We start from the raw sequence: 21378 nt of genomic DNA, 5'->3' as shown, positions 1-21378 counted from the left end.
GAAAGGTTCAACAGAGTACTTAAAGCTGCTATTCAAATGGTTGGTGTTGGCGATAGTAAGTGGGAGTGTCAAGTAATGAAGACCATGTGGAAGTACAGGGTCACTCCCAATGACATGACTCAGTGTACTCCTTTTGAGATCATGAGAGGCAGATTACCAAGGACTAAGGTCAATCCTTCTTGGCTTATTTCATCCACCAAATGCCGCATAGATCTTGATAAAGTGATGAAGAGATTAGAGAAATCCCATTTTGTGAACAAGCACAGATTTAACCTAAATAGAAGTATTAAATCAGACTCGAACGTGAAAGTAGGAATGTTCGTGAAAGTTAAGAAACCATGGAAAGCACCTAAAGGTGAAAGTCAGTTCATGGGTCCCTTTGTGGTTAGTGAAGTTTTGAAGAATGCTGTTAGACTTTCTAATGGTAAGGTGTGGAATTTGAACAAAATTGCTGTGCTTAAAGGTGTCAGGAAATTATATAATGAGGTTCATTCTTCTCCTACGAGGAGTCAAGTTTTGGAAGATATCCCTGAAGAGTGTGGGGTAGATAATTACAACAATGGTAGTATTGATGGTAGCGATACTTCATGTCCGAACAATTGTGATGAAGTTGTGCCACCCTCTAACTCTTCTAGTTCTGATGTTGGGCAAAACGATACAAATTTTCATGAGACTAAACGTTTACGTAAAAAACCTGCATGGTTATCTGATTTTGTAACTCTTATCCCAAAAAAGATACATCCATAATTTTTTGTTGTTGTTTTTTTTACTAGTTTTTTTTGCTCCCGTTTCTTCTGTTGTGTTTTCTTTTGCTTGAGGGAGGAAGATGTGTTATGTATAATGTGGCGGGCAGACAAGTACAAATGTAAACAGGTTGTTAGCACGGACCTCGTTTAGACTCTATGGATGTTCTAGAGTCTGGGTCCGTGCTGTGGCAGTTCTGAGAAGGCAGTTGCTAACCTGCCTGAGCTGTATGTGGATGTGTTCGGGTGGTGCTGCATACTACAATAAATCTTCATGCTGATTTACTTCTTTGAATCCTGGATTTATTCACAACAACATGCCAATTGGTCTCTCCTTTGGAACTGTGTAACTGTTTAGCCATGCAGCACATTCTCCTAGGTGCTGGGCCACCAGGGATCCTCCCAGCCTGTACCACTCAGGGACGGGGGGACCAAAAGAGGAAAGTTAACGGCAACAACAAAAGCAAGTGATGGTGGCTTATAAACATTCAAAACCACACCCAATCCGGGTAAAACCGGTTTCATGTGCAAAATGTGGTGTATGTGGTTTTCTTTCTGTTTAAAGGGCGGTGTTTACGATAGATTTGTGGTAACCATGGAAACACCTGGGCAGCCCAAGCTGCATGACACAAAGGGGTCAAACTTGTAGTGAGGCCATTATGGTCTCTTTCAGGCGCTCAGATGTTAATCATTAATACATTAAAAATAAGCAAAGAGATAAAAGTAAGATTTTCCGCCCTAACTCGCCTCCCCTCCCCATTCACCTTAAATGTGAAACCATCTCTCTCAGGTCTGGGTCAACACGGTGCAGCATTGACGAGGATTGTTTCCACACCTGTGGCTGGTTGAATCGAAGCACTTGAGCAGGAATGGCGAGCGGCAAGTGCTGTGGTCCCTGAAAACGGCCCCGAAATCGGCCCTGGACTTAACGGGAACCTGCAGCCTCCCCTACCCGCAGCCCGAGGAGCGTGGGGTTACTGGCCACAACTATCCAGCCTTGTCTGCAAACGTTGAGGCGCGGGCTAGTACGCAACGAACAGCAGCACTGGAAGCTAGAACTGTGGCACAGCCGACCTCGCGGAGGCGGCCGGCGATTGGCCGGTGCGGCTTGCGAGTCGGAGCGACTGTTTTTAGTCTGCCTGCCTTGCCTCGCCCTACCTCGCCTTACTTTGCCTTATTCTGCCCTTCTTCCTCCTCTGGCGGTGGTCGTCCACCCGAGACCTACATTGAGAGGAGGAGTGAGGAGCGAAGAGCGAGCGAGCAGTGAGTTGGATCGGAGCAGCCGTGTAGCAGCCGTGGAGCAACGCACATGAGTCCTGTGTCTTTGAGACAAGTCGAATAAAACCAACCTCCGGCTTGCATCTTTCGTCTTTGAGGCAAGCCAAATTAAACCAGCCTCCTGCTTGCCTCTGCGTGTCACGGCTCCATGGTTGGCATTGGTGGCACCACAGTTCAACCAGATAGGTCAGCCTTAGCCGCAGCTGGGTGCCGCAGTGATTCGTTGCAAGCCGTGCATCAGCCGTAAACTCCATTTACTAAGCGCGCCCGCGGACAAGAGCAGGAAGCAAGCTGCAGAGGCACCTGTGGATACTGCCCGATTTCGCGGAAGCAGCCACCATTAGGTCGGTGCGGCTTGCAAATTGGTTCGGTTTTCTTTAGGAATAAAGGGGAAGGTAACCCACATCGCCATTTGCTGACTAATTCTGATCAATACTGCCTAACACTGCCAATCCCTGTTCATAGGTTCGGCAGCAGGCGTGAGATTATCATCCTAGTTATAACTCAATCTCAGTCCATCTACAAGCGTAAGTCTGGTCCTGGCCAAAGCCCCAGTTGGTTAGCTGAAGGGTGGTCCTAGTCTCTCTGTAAGGTATAGCGCAGCGGGAAAAGCAGTAGTTGGCGACAGGCTACTGGACAGAGGGAGAGTTGGAGTTTGCGGGACCGGTCCAGAGATAGCGGACGAACAAGTGGACAGCAGAGCAGAGTGGAGTGAAGGGCTTGATGTGCTCGGAAAGTTGAAGCGCATTATCCCGATCAAGTGAGCGGATGTAGGAGTTAGCCAGGCAGGCTCGCAAGCCCGAGCAAGATGACCTCCAGAAAATTGCGCTTGGGCGTGTGCTCTTCTCATCACCAAGTCAACCTTCTAAATAAAGAAGATCGTTCAGCAGCACTAGACAACTTCAGCAACTATGCTATAAATCCCACCCTGTTATAACTGTTTTTTTCCGAAAGATGCCCCGTATTGCTCCTGAGGTGGCAGCAGTGGTCCAAGAAGGTCAGACCTTCAATTTCCACCCTGCAACGTCTTCTTCGTTGCCTCTCCTGGTATCCCCGGGAACTCATTGTAATCGTGCTCGGTGCCAGGTGCAGTTTTGGGAAGGGGCCCGGGCCCAGCTATCTGAAAGGGTGGAGGATAGTTTAAGTGAGCAACCGTCTGATGCTTCCCACCCCGTGCATTTTTGGACCCTGATCCTCTTGTCATCCAGCAGAACCAGCTACATACTTCACTGAATAGGGCAAAGCAGCCAAAGCAGTCAAGGCCAGACTGTACGACTGAGGTTACACCTGTTGTTTCACCTGCTCGGGGGGACACCCATAAGGGATCAAGCGAGGATGGTGGTTTGGATGATTGCCTGGGTGATGTTTCTCCCATGGTGGAGAGGGCAAAGTTATGTGAAGAGCCAATGCCAGGGGAAGACTTTACACTCCCGGATATCGATATAGAAGCCCAAAGAAGGTGCCTTGGGATACCATCATGACCATATGTACAAGGATGATCACTTAATGAGCGGATCCAGGGAAAAAAACATTCCAATCGTAAGCCCCCCCCCCCCAGGCATCTTTCTATGCCTTTTTTTTATATTGTAGCACAAGTAATTTGATTGGTACTTCTATGGAGTCTGCCCATGATGTATTCCTGCCTTGCTCACAACCGAAATGGGGAAATGAGAGGGATGGTGCACCCTCAGAATATCTTGTCTGTATTGAATTTATTTTTATTCTATTCTGTCTCTATTAGAGAACCTGTACTGAGTTCTGACCATATTTTTTAAATGATCTCTGTAATGCAATTTGAGGTGCAAAAGGTAAAACGTTTAACACCACTAAACCTATGTCTACGATACATCCCCAGATGGGAGAACGGGCAAATGATAGGCCATTACTAGTCGCTCCCTCAAGTGAGTCGAGAGACGTCTCCGTACAAGCAGGAATGCCTCTCTTCTTGGTGCCCCCCATAGTTCCTTTGAGTAATCTTGAAAAGGAAGAGCTTTGTTTAAGCACACTATTTGAGGTGGCCGAATTGAGTCCCCCCTCTGGAAAAGTCCATCTTGAAAACCTTCCCTCTGTTTAAGAAGGGAAAAATGGGGGGTGCTGGAGAAGCCGTGAAAACTAGGGGCCATGTCAAGCAAATTAAACAGGTGGGGAGGGGGTGTGGGGAGGGGGAGGCCATAATTTCATCTACCACTCAGGCGCATTCCCCTACATTTCCAGGGAAGGGAGATTGAAAGTAGGGAAGAGGGGTAGCCCAGAAATAAATCATAAGGGGAAAAATATGAAAAAGAAATATAAAAAAAAAAGACTATTTTCTAAACGAAAAGCATAAAAATTGCATTTTTCCCGGATCCCGGAAAGCCAGAGTGATATTCATATAATATTGGAGGAGGGAGGTCCTAAATCACCGTTAGTTGATGGCAATCCAAGGGAACCCACCACAGCGTTCACGGTATCAGCTGGGAGATTGGGGGACTCTGGACCGGTAGTATCCCCACCAACCCGGATGTCACAGTCCTTCCAAGCAATCCATCCCTCCTTGACTAACAAGATGCCTGATCCATTGGGAGGGGAAATGCGAATGGGATGTGGGGTTCCCTTGCTACAGACAGGGTCTGGGGTCCCTGATTCCAGGGTGGATGGTAACCTATAGGGGGGGAGGCCCAAATACCAATCATCATGCAGGCTGGGTCAAATAGAATCCTCATAGGGACCACATCTCCGCCCAATATAAACCTAGAGGCCCCAACCTCCAACAATGTCTCGTACTCGAATATTCAAACCTATGGTGGTGCACAAGTTGTCAGCTTTACCGATAGTGTCCCTTTATGGATCCCCTGGAGGAACGCTTCAAAGGAAACTAGTGGGGAACAGACTGTTTCATCTCCCATTGTGGATTTTACCTGGCTATTCGACAATGAATCCATTCCGGTAAACAGAGGATTCATTCTTAGCTTATTCTCGGAATTAGAGGCATCAAAGCTGATAGCAAGCAAGGATATTCTAAATGTGATGATCAATGTATACACTCGTATCCCTGTCCTGCCTGCCTACAGGCATTACCTTTGTTTCAAAATGGGCCAGGAGCGTGTTTAGTTCACGGTGCTTCCCTATGCCCTCACCACCACCCCTCAGGTGTTCACCATGGTGATTGCGGTGGTTGCAACTAATCTGCAAAGTTTGGGGGTGACACTCTTCCCCCATCTCAGACTGGCTGTTGAAGGCGGGCTCACCCCAGGCTGTTGTTTCCCACCTCCTGAGTATGGCTAACTCCTGCACTCGCAGGGTTCACTATCAACATGCCGTTTGGCGCCCATCTTCACGAATAGTTATGTTGCAGCATCTAGCCTGGATTTCGGTGAGGCTACTGGGTTACATGGCCCACTGCATCCGTCTTGTGACACATGCCTGCTAGCATATGCGGGCTCTGCAGTTGGTCCTGAAGTTACAGTGGGCGCAGCATGAGGAAAATCTCACCGACATGGTCCAGATCTCGGAGGGAACTGCCCAATATCTGCAGTGATGGTCAATGAACCGTGATTGGGTCAGCCGCAGACACCTCTGCCTTCCCCAACCGGATCTGACAGTAGCGACAGATGCTTCACTCCAGGGATGGGGGTGGCCATCTAGGAAAGTTGGAGATCAGAGGCCTCTGGCGGAATCCATACGCCATATCAACCTGTTGGAGCTCCGGGCTACCTGGCTGCCTTTCTGCCCCCCATCAAGGGAAAACTAGTTCACGTGTTTACAGACAACACCACAACCATATGGTACTGCAACAAGCAAGAGTTGGGTGTGGATGTAGACCCTTTGGTAAGAGGACATGTGTCCCTGCACAGAGTCAGTGCATTTCCCTGGTGGTTACAAATCTGGTGGGCTCTCTGAACACAAGAGCGGACAAACTCAACCGAATATGCCTAGTGGATCACAATTAGCATTTCCATCCGGAGGTGGTGCAAGGTCTCTTTCAGCAGTAGGGAGACATTGGTTAGATCGATTCGCCACCCACAAGAATGCACAATGTCCGCAGTTCTGCACGCTGGAGTTTCCAAGGTGACTCTCGCTCAAAGATGCTTTTCGTCTCAAGTGGAGCTCAGGCCTCCTGTATGCCATTCTGCCCATACCACTCATGCCCAGGGTTCTCAAGAAGATCAGGAACAACCAGCCCAAATCATCCTTGTGGCTCCGGTCTGGGCACGGAGAGTCTGGTATCCCGAGGTGTTGAGCATGACCATCAGGCTACCCCTTTTTTGAGTATCTTATTTTGCAGCAGCAGGGGAGCGTTCTACATAGCAGTGAGCCCGAGTAGACCTTTATTAAGAGAAGCTAGCCCTGTTTGAGCATAAACCCAGACCTGGTATCTTCCAATTTATTTATTTATTTTGATATGGAACTCCAACGGAGGTCCACAAAAACGCACAAACAGATTAAAAGAGACAAACTTTACATACAATTCAAAATTCTTCCTTTATACATAGCTGCCTCCTGCGGGGAATCCTTCTATGAAATGTACTGTGTAGTGTGCAAATAGTGCAATAAATAAAAGACAATCAAATATCCAACCATCAAATGTTATGACATAAGAATAAAATCACTATTAAAAATTACCTAATAAAAAATTGATAGATCTTATAACAAACCATTTTATTCGGAGGAGACAGAACCAAAGAACGGGCCTCCTGGGCAGAGTGAATATTAAATTTGATTAAAAATGGCTTTAAGAACACATGCCTGGCACTTTCGTACATTCAAATAAAACATGATTAAGATCTTGAATTTGTAAATGGCACATTTCTCAAATTCTCTTCTCTCTTGGTATTTTATCCCAGATAACAGGAAGTTCTCTTAGGGGCAGCAAGTTGATTCTCAGTAGGAGTATCAGCCTTCTGATCTAATGAGGGATATTCCAAGATAAAGAAGGCTGTGGTTTATTCCCCAAAGCACTCCCACAGACCACCTCATTCCTGGACTGACTTGAATCAGTATCTCCCACCACACTGATAGAGGATATGGACTTCATTAAAAACTGCTTCACTGCAGACTTAGGCATAGGAGAAGCGGGGTTCAGACTTAAACCACATGTGTCATTTGCATGTATAAAGGACCTAAAAAACGTTGATTGATCTTTTAATGTGTCGAAAATAGAGTGAAAGAAGAGACTAAACCAAATTCAAGACGCAGTACATGTGGGGCAGCCAAAGAGTTTAGATTGCAGATTTGATGGAGGATTAGTCCTTCAGCCTTTTCAAAGGAGAACCAATAATTCATATCCAATACTTTAGCAGCATATGTTAGTGAAGAGGGAAGTTTAACCTTAAAAACTGACACAAAATGGTGCCTCCCACAAGTTTTATAAAATCTGTTTAATGCACTCGCCTGGGAGACATCATTACTAACACAATATTTGATATGCTCAAGATCGCGCCCTGTTTTTGGAAAAAACTTTCCCCAAATATAGGTACGAGTCAACCAATTCCAATTTTTCGGAACCAAGCATTCATTTTATACATCTCTTTATTCTAAGCCCCTTCTTCTGGAAAACCAGTATCTTGCTTTTAGCAATATTAATTTTCAAGAAATGGGCTTCTGCATATTTACTTAGGGCATCCAGTTGACGTTGCAGGCCAATGGGCGTTAGATCGGATATTACCACATCATCTGCGTATAAGAGAGAGCCAACGGGCACTGTACTGATTCTGGGGGCGTGCCCTCTCACTGAATTCAGAACGCGGGGAGATCAGCAATATAGAAAGAATACAAAAGTGGGGCCAGTAGGCAACCCTGCTTTAAGCCCATTGTATGTTCGAATCTTGCATGATAACCGCCGCGAACCTCCCATCAGAACTTGGCACCAGGTATCTGTATGCAATTCCATAAAAGGTGATGTGGTATGCCAAGAAGGAGAAGCTTTCTCCACAGCGTTTGGCAATCCACTTTGTCAAACACCGTGGAGAAATCAATAACCGCTGTATCCACGGACATGCCTCGTGAGAAAATATATTTCTCTACAATAGACTGAACGACTGCGATATTGTCCAAGGTGCCATGGTTCTTTCTGAAACCAGCTTGTTCAGGTGGTAGGATATTCTGATCATGAGCCCATTGTTGTAGATGACCTCATATACTTTTTGCGAATAGCTTGTATGAAGCATCCAGCAGAGCAATCTGTCTAAAGCTAGCCGGCAAAGTTTTTGGTCCGGTCCCTTTTTATACAAAGGGACTATAATACTACCCTTCCAAGAGGGGGGCATTTTATTCGTTAGAAAACAATAGTTGACAATGGCTCTAAAAAATCTACCCATGCAGCGGACTCCTTTTTAATTAGTGCAATCGGAATTCCATCGGGCCTTTGTGCGCCGGAGGTTCTAGTATTCTTTATGTAACTTACCACTTCCTCCCCCGACGGGGGGCCAAATTCGATAAGAGAAGATTTAACTACATCAATCATCACGGGAGTAACTGTGCTGTTATTTTTGTATAATAGAGAAATATAGTCCACCCACTCCTTTTCTGGGATAGGTATAGTCAGAGCCCTCTGCCTTGAATCACAGTAGTCCGCGATCAAGTGCCAATACTTTCTTGAGTCTTTGGCTCTTGCAGCTTCCCTCAGCCCAATCCACTTGGCATCAAACACCCTTCTTTTTTCACTAAGCTTACAGCGTCTTCTTACTTGCTTAAGGGGATTAATTCCCTGCTGCCGACGTGTGAGGAATTGTATATACAGTTTTCGGAAAAGACGGTTAATTGCTTGATTTAACACTATCAACGAGGACATACATTGTTTGTACAAACGAGGTCCGGGATATTTAGAGCTTAAATTGTGTATCTTCTCCATTTGGGCCTCAAAGAACTGTGTAATATTGGTGCAAGCACGACCCTGCTGTTCTACATAAGCCCTCTTCACAATCGAGCCTACATCAGAGATGTTTTTTTGCGTCCAAAAGGACCGACCATTTACTTTATTAAAAGTAGCCATGCCCTGGCCAGTATTCCCCAGATCCAATACGGGAAGATCAAAAGCCACTGTCATACCCACTATGCTATGGTCGCTCCATATCAACGGGAGAACAAAAAGATTTTCACAAGCCCCAAACATTTGATAGGAGACAACCACATAGTCTAAAAGGCTCTGAATGTGTTGCGAGTGAAAAGTAAAATGTGCTATTTTGTCAGCAGGCACTCTCCCATTTAGAATAACAAGATCTAAACTTCTGACTTCTGATGCTATCAAGCATAGAGGAACCCCCGTTTCTGTTTTTATATTTTCTGGTAGTAAAATCTCGGGTATGTGCCAAATTTCCTCTTTGTCAGTATTGGCATAGATCCTCGAAGCAGAGTTTGAGATTTTAGCGTTTACGTCTCCCACTATTATCACTAGGGGGCATTCTTCCCTAATAGCTATATCACTCCCCCTCCCCCCCCCCCCCCTTCCCACTGGCGTGTACCCTTTCAGAACGCTTGGCATTGCAGGAATAAACAAAATAGCCATCACAATCAAACTCTTTGCAGGACCATGTTTCTTGAAAGCATATGATTAAAGGGCTCATGGTTTTCAAGGAATTCAGTTTCATTTTATTGGGTCCCAAACCAGCCATATTCCAAGACAAAAGTAGCCCCCCCCCCCAACCCCCTCTCCCCCTCCTGGCTACCTCAACAGAGCGCTCCCTTCTGCTTCCGGATAGGTGTTATTCAGGGCTCTTGCAACCCAACTCCACTGGGCCGATTCATCTTCTATGTCTAGGGCCTGAGGAGCAACTGCCACACCAGACACAAAATGTATTGAATGTCCCCTTCTATCCACGGAGACCACAATGTCTTTGGTTTTACCCACAGAATACTCCGTATCGGGGTCAAACGCATCTAGCACAACCAAATTAACGGCCCTGGGAACTTTCAAGCGCTGAGTTGTAGAGCCCACAGTTTGATACTCTTCATATTCTATAACAGATTTTATTTCAAGCCCTCGTTTCAAAAAATGCTCACCGTTCTGCAAAACCAAATTGGCCACCATCAAGGAGCCAAAAGTGAACCTAGAACAGGGAAGAGACAAGGGCGATGGGTGACGTGGCCTTTTGGGCAGAGCCCTGGCACTTAATATTTTACAAATTAAGCACTGCTGCCTTGTCTCCGAAGAGACTGGAGCCATCGAAGGACATATCCATAAATGATGGATGGATATCCCCAGAAAACCCAGTTGTCTTCACCCAGGTGTGGCGCTGTAGGGCCACTGTCGACAAAAGCGCTCTGCTTTGTGAGTCAGTGGTGTCCAGTCTAATATATCGAACTTAGCTGCATTCCTCCCATCAGCAACAGCCAGGGAGAGCACAGCTCGGGCCTCCTCTGGAACTGTTGTAAGCACCTGCGCAACTGTATCCCAGAGCGTCAGAATCGTGGCACTAAAGGCATGCTGTGTTAAGACGGCAATGCCAGGCTGGTGGAAGAAAAGTTTTCTTGCCTAAGATGTCCAGCCTCTTGGATTCCCGATCCGGTGGGGTATGCACCAGGATTTACATGGGAAGTAGAGGCTTGGACCGCCAAGCTCTCTGGGGTTGTGTGTTCTGTGAGGAATTTGGGGTCCCCTGAAGCGGGGTGGTGGCGGCGGGCTACTGTCCCTTGCACAGGAGCCCCTGTGTTGGGCTTGGAACAAACAGGACATCAGTAAGTGCTTCATTAAATGGGAGAAGTGGTTCTGGGGGGACACTACTGGGCTGAAGCACTTCCATCAAGACAGTCTTGACTGCCACTGAGGGCAAGCTAAGGTCCAAGACCTCAGCTGCCACCCTCACCACCATTTCAACTGAAGCTTCATCCTCTGTATCCACAGTAGGGGAAGAGGAAGAAATCATGTCCGTATCTGGAGAAGTATACAGTACGCTAGCATCCGCCAAATCCACCAGTCAATGTTGGTATAATATGGCAGGTATCCTTCAGGGCGAACCCTCCCATTCCTTCCCGAGTCCTAACTCATAAGAATAGGGCTAAAGCTCCAGCCTGGAAGGCTTGACTCAAGTCGGTGCTGGATTTGGCATTGGGCGACACCCCTCTGGCTGCGTGTCGGAGTCAGGGATCTAAATGGGGATGGTGCCGGCCTCAGGACTGGCACAAGGGAAGGACGAGATGGCAAGACTGGTGCTGATTCTGATCCATCTGTGGATCTCTTGGGCCTGACTTTCACCGGAGCTGCCGGCGTGGATCTATTAGGGGCCCATCTCGAAAGGCGGGGACCAAAGGCACGCCAGAGGGAATGGGCCTCCCAAATTAGAGGTGCTTAACGATTAGAGGTGCCTGACCTCATAAAATTCTTTTAATTGGGCAGGGGTCGCTCCGGCTTCCGGACACTCAATGAGGTTCAGCGATGGCCCAGGCTCAACCACTGAGCCAGGCCTCGAGTGGCCACGCTCCCTCGTCTTGTTGGCCGAAAGAAGAAGTGAAGTCAAAGCTCCCTCCTTCTTCTTCTTCTTCTTCTTCTTCTTCTGGGAGTAGAACTTACCCGAATGGCCCGACGACTTTGAGTGCAAGAAGGATCTCTGACTCTGCAGCTGCTCATGGGACAAACGTCTCGACTGGGATTGTGATCGTCGTGGCAGCGCACGTCGAGCCGCCAGGAGCTTGAGGGGTTGCTCTCCAAAGGCCTTCCGTTGCGTGGTGTGGCAATCGGAGCAGACTTTCTGGCTGTGGTGGCGCTTGAGGCTCCAAAGGCCAACATGGTGCAGGTACGTCACCGACACAAAGCATGACAGGCACCGCAGGGCTTGAAACCAGCCTTCTTTGATAACACCAGGAGGACAAAACCTCGACAATACATTGAAAACATTGGTCAAAAACTGACTAAGGGGTAGCTCTTCCGAATCTGCACTGACTGGTGCCGAAAGAAAAGAACTGACGGCAGCGCACTGGGGTGGCGCCTACATATGCACCGCACTTGTTACTTTCGACATGGACAATGCCAGACGGACCGACATGTCGCTACCTACTGGGATGCTCATGAAAACAATTCCGAATCCAGTCTGACACCTGGGGATAAATCTAAAGTAAGGAATCTGAAACTAGAAGTCTCTATCGGATAGACTTTTTCTTATTATTTTACCCTTTTCAGTAAACAATAATAGGTTTCAGTTCAATTATAAGGTATAGATATTGAAATCACACAATAGCATTGAAACAATAAATCATCCCGCCCAATCCGCAGGACTAATCCCCTATCTGAGAAACATGTACTCTCTCTACTGCATTCTTGCGAACCCCCACACCGGAATCACAACACTATACACCCAGATTACACACCCAAAATGGATCTAATCCCAACCATTCCCACTAATGCTCACAGGCCGCCCACTAAACACAACCCTAGCGGCATCATCGAAAAAAACCTTAGACAAGTCCCCATCATCCAGGAACTCAACACATACCATCCCACGCCTTGTCTTAAGTGTATACTACTTAAGTGTGTACTACTAAATTGTAGATCGGCCTCAAGACACGCAGCTGACATAGCTGACCTCATTCTCACACAAGAACCGGATTTAATAATCTTAACCGAAACTTGGCTAAAGGAATTCTCTACACCCATCATCGACATACTAGTACCCCCAAAATATGACATCAGGTTGGATAGAACTGATAAGATAGGGGGGGGGGGGTATCGCGTGCATACATCGGAACAATATCTCAGTAAACAGATCCATGTCCCCTGTATTCCCTTCTTGTGAATACATTTGCCTTGACATCACTAGCAATGGCAAACCAATTTGCACTCTACACACCTTCTATCATCCACCAGGTGACAACCTCACCTTCACCGAACATTTTATGGACCTAGAGTCCACTAATGCTGGTCATCTTAACACCCAAATATTTCTCGGAGACCTCAACCTCCATTGGAATGATCCCAATGATGCAGTTGTCAATAGTCTCAAAAATGTACTTGTTGATCTCGACCTCACCCAATTTTGCAACAGTTCTACACATGAGAAAGGATCCATCCTTGATTTAGTATTCGCTAAAGTTGATTCCATCCAGCTAGACACAATCCTTCCATGTGACTGGTCTGATCATCATATTATCACCTTCTTCATCAATGAAACAGTGTTACTTAACCTGGGTCAACCCGCAAGGCCTAAAGAATGGAAGAGGGATCTGAAAAACATTGACCCTAACATAATCACAACTTCAAACTACAACTTACTTCTTCCCCCGAAGAGATATCCGACGTCCATGATCTCACCAACCACTACTTCAATTCCATGAACATGATACTAAACGAGGTAGCCCCCCTCCAACTAAAGAGTCTCCACAAAAGATTCTAAGCCTTGGTATGATGGAAGAGTCAACAAGGACAGAAGATCCCTAAGATTATCTGAACGCAGATGGAGATCAGCTCCATCCGCTAATCACCTCAAGATACTAAGAACGCAAAGAAACGCATACTATAGAAAGATCAAGCGTGCTAAAGCAGACTTCTTTAGCCACCAATTAGACCAGGCAAAAAAAGTCCCAAAAAACATTTTGAGTTTATCAAAACTCAATCTAAAAATGCACCGCACAGACCTCAAGATAAATTAAGACCACGACCTACCAGTGATGAATTTGCTTCCTTCTTCACTCAAAAGACCGATACCATAAAGAAGAAGCTTCTCAATGATCTTATCACACTCTGCCGCACATACGAACCCCTCATCTTCCCCTCTAAATTTCACACATCTAATCTCTTCAAAGTTCGACCTAAAAAATAACGCATCATGGTCATCCTTCACTACCTACAGTGAGGAATCAATTCTCAAAATGCTTACTACCTTAGATCCTGCCAATCACTTCGCTGACCCTCTTCCAGCAAACTTTGTAAAAGACTTCAACCCGCTGCTCCTGCCTCTTTGGACCAAGATCATAAATAACTCCTTACGCCAAGGTTGCATCCCTGACACCCTCAAGGCTGGGCAGGTATCTCCCATTCTAAAGAAACCTACGGCTGACACTGCGGACTTAAAGAATTACCGTCCTATATCCAACATCCCTACCTTGGCCAAACTCCTAGAAAAATGTGTTCACCACCAGCTGCTAATACATATAGATCAGTTTAACCTACTCAACAAATACCAATCAGGTTTCCGTGCAGGTCACAGCACTGAATCGGCCATGACCCACATAATTGACGATGCCCTACAAATCCTAGCTCAAAACGGAGCATGCCTACTCATCTTGCTAGACCTGTCCTCTGCCTTTGATACTGTCTAACACGATAACCTGATTGACCTTCTGAAACACAGAATGGAATTAGCCGGTTCAGTTCTAAGCTGGTTTACTTCATTCCTCCAAAATAGATCACAACGATTCAAGGTCAATCACTCCCTGTCCAAACCTGTCTCATTCACTTTAGGAGTCCCACAAGGATCGGCATTATCTCCGACACTGTTCAATCCTTTCATGGATCCCCTCACTGAAATTCTCTATTTGTCTAACGTGCAATATCACATGTACACTGATGACACACAACTAAATCTCAAGATCCACACCCTTGAAAGACATCAAATCGCTCAACACCACTCTCGGGAAAACTCAAATATGGTTGACAGAAAATCATCTAAAATTGAATGCCCTTAAAACCGAATTCCTCCTCATCGCTCCCCCCGCCCAAGTACCCATATTGCAAGACTGGATCAAACACCTTACCGCACTCAATTGTCAACCTCTCATCGTTGATTCAGCAAAATTTCGTTGATTCAGCAAAATCGTTGGGAATATCACTGGACAGACACCTCAATATGCAAAAACACATCAGCAACGCAACAAAGGGAACAAACTTTCAGATAAATACTTTGAGAAAATTGAAACCTTTCCTGACGGAAAAGGACTTCAAGCTGGCAGTACAAGCTCTAGTCATCCCAAGAGTGGATTACGGAAGTGTTGCTCTCTGTGGCCTACCCAGAGCTGCAACGGCCCCTCTGAGAGCCTCATTCAACACTGCAGCGAGACTTATCACTGGCTCCAAAAGAAGCTCCCATATATTCCCTGACCTAAAATCCCTTAATTGGCTACACTTTGAAGCCAGAATTCATCTGAAAATAGCTTGTTTGACTCATAAAGCCATTCTTCACAATACACCCAGCTATCTGGCACAGAAACTGGTGCCCTCTTGTGGTGTCAGATCCTCAAGAAGTTCTATCAACCTTCTACTGAAACCGCAAAGATTCAACAAGAAGAAAACATACAACTGAACCTTTTCAGGGATGGCGCCCAGAATTTGGAATGCTCTACCCCCAGAAACCAGACTTAATCCCTCTACTGCATCTTTCATAAAAGTGAGGGCGCTGCTCATGGCTAAACTCACTTGAACAGGGACTACTGTTATTCTGCGACCCAATGTATCCTCTATTCAGAACTTTACAATGTCCTCTGCCCAGCCAGAGACCCTAGATATTTATCTATATTATGCTTGAATCTCAGTGAATGTTTTTGTTATGTATCATATACCGTGTGTCAACGATAGAATGATTATACTTGCACTGTCTATCTGTGATCTCTATGCTATTTACCTTGTGTCTGTGTAACTAAGACTCTACCCTGTAAAGTGCTCTGATATCCGCAAGGGTCTGGTTCGCGCTGTATAAAACTCTCACAATAAATAAAAATAAATAAATAAATTGAAGCAAGTATATACAGTAAAATGAAGATGCTCTATACAGATAATCCACTCCAGGATTGAAACCTGATCCATATCAGGATCCTTGTCTGGTTTCAGTATGCTCCGGCTCAGTCGTCTGAAATTACTGACTAGTACAACCAACTACACTCAAAAATCAGACCACGTTCAAAGTGCAGTAAGCAGTTGTATCCAAGCAGTCGGGCAGTGTACAGATATTACGTGATAATGTTTAGGAAAGGGGAACTCAACCTACCTGGGGCCTCGACTTCCTCAGCCACCTGACTCTGCTAAGACTTTATCCAGTATTGGGGCTGCTGAGTAAAGTACCAGACAGAGTTCGGGCAAGATGAGGGGCGTCGGGGCACTAAATAAGAGAAGAGTAAGTGTATCATTCATAAATCGTGAGTTACCGGGCATCTTAAGTCAAAGAGGCCCCCACACCTCGTTGAACACATCCATTCAATCGTTCCGTTTGTAAATCACCTTCTTGTGGGACGCCATGTCAACTATCGCAAATGTTCATTTTTCTGTTGTCGATGGAGTGACAGATTTCCAATGTCTCAGGATACAGATTGTGGTCACTGTCAGAGAAGAGTCAAGCCAGAGTTTTTGGTGACCGTAGATGCCATCCAAGCTTTGTGTCACATGCAGGAGTGCCCGATCTAGGGATAGCTGTAGATGCAAGTCAGTATTATTTTGAAGAATATTCCAAACTGCCTCCCAGTAGAGCTGGATTTTTGGGCATCCCCACAGTATTTGTATCTTATCTCCTCTGACATGTCTGCATCTCCAGCAGCAGGGAGGGATGGCTAGCTTCGCCCTAGGAATTTAAAGGTTGACCAATGCCAGTTTGTATTGATATTGTGCTAAAAAATACATTAGAACACCTGTTTGGATGATTAATTTTGCTTGGCACACCACGAAAGTAATAGTGTTTTTAGAGTATGCTTTCAGAGCCCATGTCCTTTTGGCAAAATTATGTGTACATTGTGCTGTATAATACACTGTTTTACCCTATTTTTGCAGTGGGGCGCTTTCCAAGATCCACTCACTCTGTTAAAGGGACAATATTAAGCTCCATCACTTTCAAAGATCAGCAAGAAACCATTGAATTAAAGCTCACATCCAAGACACTGCATTTATTTTGGGCAAGTCGCATATCAAAGTAAAGTATTAAATGATAAATGAGGAGCATGGATTGTGACATATTATCTATTGATCATGTGTGATACCCTACATACGGGTTCCGTTTCCGACTAATGAGAAGAATATACTCTACTGACAGAAGAGCCTCCGCTGCTTTGAATTCTCTACAATGGCTACCCTTACCCAAGAAAGTGCTGTTCAAGTCTCTTTCTGTATTGTACACAGAGCTGTCCATCAGGTTGGACCTATGTTTTTACAGGCCAAATTTGAATGCTACCTCTCTAAGCCAACGCCAATCTTATTACACTTCCTAAGTTCAAAATGGTACGAACAGGTGGTCATGCTTTTTTGGTTCAAGCTGCTTAACCCTGGAACCGCTTCCCTCTATTAGGGAACTGGTGGCCTTGATGAAAGTCCTAAAAACATGGATCTACAATCTTTAGACTTTTCTTTGCTCTTCCTGCTTCATGTGTAATTAGTGCCAGCACAGCGCTTTAGAAGTCCAATTATTAATAATAAGTATTTATAACTTGAAGGCATCATGCAAGACCCACTCTGGACAATCGCATGCTTAGGATACGGAAAGTGATAGTTATCAATGTTCACCACGGTTAGTTAAAGACCTCAAATGCTATACAAGAATACTATAAGGGAGTTCCACCACACACATTTTGGACGCTGAATGTCACCTATTTGAGACACAAGTCACTCTGTGGTGCACAAGTCTTTTCAAAGCGTCCTTTGGGTAAAGGGAAGTGCTTTGTGGTGCACATGAGTGTTTTTTTTTTAAAAGAAAAACACTTTTTATTGATATTTCAAGAACATATATGACAGTCGTCGGCATTGCTTATAGTGAGGATCATTCCAGAAATACATGTATATTCATTTAATATCTGACATAATTAATGCATTGATATGATCGTATCTAAGACCATTCCTCCGAGTCAGCGCCTCGTCAAGGACATCCGCATTGCCCACCCCTCCATCAGCCGTCCCTCAACTTCTTCAGTCACTTATTTCTGAATCTGAGTGTTCCTTCGGGGGTTCGCATATATCCCCTCGGTACTTGTTCCATCCCCCCCCATATCTGAGTCCGTTTTTTGGGGCATCCTCTATGTACATATACTGCCTTTTCAGCAATCATTGTGGTATCCATGTCCCTGCACCACTGGGGGAGGGTAGGGGGCTGTCGGGATCCCCATCTCTGTGCTATGCTTCGCTTTGCCATCATCATGCCTAATGTTACCCATGTTTGTGCTGTACGGTTAAGATCTGTGGGTTCCCATATGTTAAGGAGGCATCTCCTTGGTTCTGGGAGAGTCGTGATTTTCGTGACCTGAGAGAGTGTACGCATTACCGCCCTCCAATATTGGACAATTACAGGACACATCCATAGGGTGTGAAAGAGAGTCCCTTCCTCTCTGCATTGTCGAAGACATAGCAGCGAGTCTGTCCGATTGAGTTTATATAGGAGAGTTCGGGTATAGTAAGTACAATGTAGCATTTTCAGTTGTATCAGTTTGAGTTTTGATGGTATCGCTACCTCTCTGGGGGACGAAAGGGCTTCCTGCCATTCTGTTTCGTCGAGTTCTCCTATTTCTGCTTCCCATTTAGATTTAAGGACTTTTAGAGGGTCTGGTTGATTATTTATGATTTTTCGATATGTTTGAGATATGGCTTTTTTGTTGAGATGGTCTGTGAGGAGTCTATCCTCCAACGGTGAGAATTCCGCCAGCTGTGTGCCCGGTGCGATCTCGGCCATGAGTGCGTGCCTGATTTGCGTGTAGCGGAATTTTTAGGTGTGCGCCAGGTCGTATGCAGTCTGTAATTGGGCAAATGTAAGTACTTCCCCCTTCTTCCAGAGGTCTCCGACCCGCGAGATCCCTATCAGATCCCACTGCCAAAATCCTTTAGTATTACCCAGTCTTTTCGTGTCCCATAATGGCATAGCCTGCGTTATCTTTCCTTCCCACCCTAACGCCCGTTGTGCCTCAAACCATATTTGTATAGTATGCGCCGTCGGGCCCGTGTGGTTGTGTCTCCTAATCTTGTTGTATAGTGCCCCCATAACTCCACCCTCGCCCAGTAGCTGTCGATCCATACGGTACGCTGGGTCATCTCCAGATATGTGAAGCCATTGGTTGATAACTATGAGCTGTGAGGCCCAATAGTATATTTTTATGTTAGGGAGGGCGATGCCTCCGTCATAACAGCTTCTTGTTAGTTTATGAAGTGCTATTCATGATGTTTTCCCCTCCCATAATAGGCTGGTCACTTCAGCGTTTATTGCTGTAAAGTATGCGTGGGAGACTGGGAAAGGCGTGTTCTGTAGTGCGTATAGGAATCGAGGAAGTGCCATAATTTTAAAGAGCGGTACAAAAGGGGGTGGTGATGGACGGAGCAACAGAACCAATCAAACACTCACACCCAGTCAACAGATCTGGGTTTGATCCATCACCGTTCTTTAGCCCACTCTGCCACCCCAGTTCAGACATGGCCATATGCAAATCAGTCTGACCCTGTGCCTCATGGGAACAGTCCAGCCCGAACTGCCAAGCCATGCCTTCCCTGGACCGGAAACAAGCTTCCTAGGACCAGTTTCTGGCATTTCAGCCGTCTTCAGCCAGGTTTGCTTGAATCCAGTGGCAAAGTGAGCAAGGGACTCGCGTCTGAGCATACCCTGCCAAATTATGGCGAACAAAGCGGTACAAAAGGGGGTGAATGTATGACATTGTTATGCATTCTGTCCATCAATTGTTGTTTTTGCATTTGTCACCCCGAGTGGGAAGGGTATGCTCAGACGTGAGTCCCGTGCTCTCCATGCCACTGGAATCAAGCTATCCTGGCTGACGAGGGCTGAAAGCCTGAAACCGGTCCTAGGATGCTTGTTTCCAGTCCAGGGAGGACCTGGCTTGGCAGTTCGGGCTGGACTGTTCCCATGGGGCACAGGGTCAAGACTGATCTGCATATGGCTGGGTTCAAACTGGAATGGCATGGTGAGCAAAAAAACGATGGATTTAGGCCCAGATCTCTGTACTGGGGTGAACGTATGACATTGTTCTGCATTCTGTCCATCAATTGTTGTTTTTGCATCATTTTAAAGAGGGCCGCTCTACCCAGTAGTGTCAGTGGTAAGGAACGCCAATGCTTGATGTCGCGTCGGAGACGTGTTAGGGGCTGTGTGAGGTTCTCTTTGATGAATTGTGTTCTGTCAGCTGTGACATATATCCTTAAATATTTGAACCCATCCTCTGCTATCTGTAGCATACATCCCCTTGGTAGCTGTGGTGGGGGGCCCTGGAGTACATAGGCACATGAGTGTTTTGAAAGGGAGTACTTCTGGTACAGGGAAATCTAAAGCAGTGGAGTATTATAGATCTAATCTTCACTGCATTAGAGTTGTACCTTATTGAAGGTGGGTTCTCCCTGAAGAGTTTGATCTAAAGTGTTTTACTGAATAAATCCAGAATAGGTAGGTCTCGCAGACCCGAGCTCTGACTGTTTCAGTGCTGTCTGTGTGGTTGGTGTCACATCTGGCCCCTGTAAGCAGGCTTGCGTTACTGGACCTCCGGTTTTCTCTGGGTGTAGAGATAACAAATACATTCAGAGGGCTTTTTTGGCCATGTCCTGTCCGTGATTTGAAGATGTGTGTGTGGGTCTTTGAAAGCAGAGTGATATGAGCTCATTTATTTTATTTAGGACGGGTTCTCACTACTTGGTTTGCATTATCCAAAGTTTTAGAATTCATGTTTTTTTTTGGGATGCCTTCATAAGCGATGTTGCAGTAATAGTCTCAACAAAATCTAGTTTCTGGCCAATTCAATGCACTGGTGCGCTTAAGCGGTGGAAGAATCTTTCTAAGCAACAGAAATTATAAGTTATAATTTGTAATCACTGCTGTGAATAGTTAATCAAAAGTATGTTATGAAGCTTTTCACTTCCAGTCTTGGGCCCTTGTAGCTCCACATTGCTCTGGCCAACACAATGGAAGAGTCTCATATAAAGCATCTTTGACTATTTTAGTCTTTGTACCATTTAGACTGAGGTGGCTCTCATTCATCCACCTGTTTTGAGATGGGTAGTGATGTTGTCCTATTATTCTTTTTGGCTGCCAAGACGGATTTGGAGTTAGAAATCAACCTCGTACACTTGGAATTGAGATACAGAGAAATGATGACAAGGGGGCATTTCCTAAAAGTTGCATGTTTTCTCAGATTTCACAGTAAAAGTGACATACGATTTTCTTCCAAGCAATTTTACTCCACATAAAAGTCTGAGACATGGAAACTACTGTTAAAAGTGCATATCGTTTTCAAATCTGTGACCAGGATTTATATTCCTAACTCCCCTCACAGAATAGTGTCTGCAGCCCTCAACAAGAAACCAATCCGGTGCTACCAGGCTGCAACCTGCTGTGGACTAAGGAGGATGTGAGAAGTGCAACAAACGGCTTCAGCGAAGGGAATAAAATCAGTAGCGGCAGTTTTGCAGACATCTACAGCGGTCGGAGAGGGCAGCGAGACTACGCCATAAAAAAATTGGATGAGGCAAGCTTTGCATTATTTCCTCTACTGTATA

General features: G+C 45.7%; 1 protein-coding gene across 3 annotated transcripts in view; it reads left to right on the top strand.

Annotated features, from left to right (window-relative positions):
• Positions 1–21378, top strand: part of IRAK2 (interleukin 1 receptor associated kinase 2) — a 292230-nt gene that overhangs the window by 140064 nt on the left and 130788 nt on the right. For all 3 annotated transcript variants that reach the window (XM_085624476.1, XM_085624478.1, XM_085624477.1), the window contains one exon: positions 21156–21347. In XM_085624476.1, the coding sequence (XP_085480602.1) occupies positions 21156–21347 (192 nt within the window). The remainder of the gene's footprint in view (positions 1–21155; positions 21348–21378) is intronic.

Source organism: Triturus cristatus, chromosome 9 (genome assembly GCF_964204655.1).
Source record: "Triturus cristatus chromosome 9, aTriCri1.1, whole genome shotgun sequence".
Taxonomy (NCBI): Eukaryota; Metazoa; Chordata; class Amphibia; order Caudata; family Salamandridae; genus Triturus; species Triturus cristatus.
The sequence above is the reverse complement of the archived record's forward strand: the minus strand, read 5'-3'. Positions and strand labels throughout refer to the sequence as shown.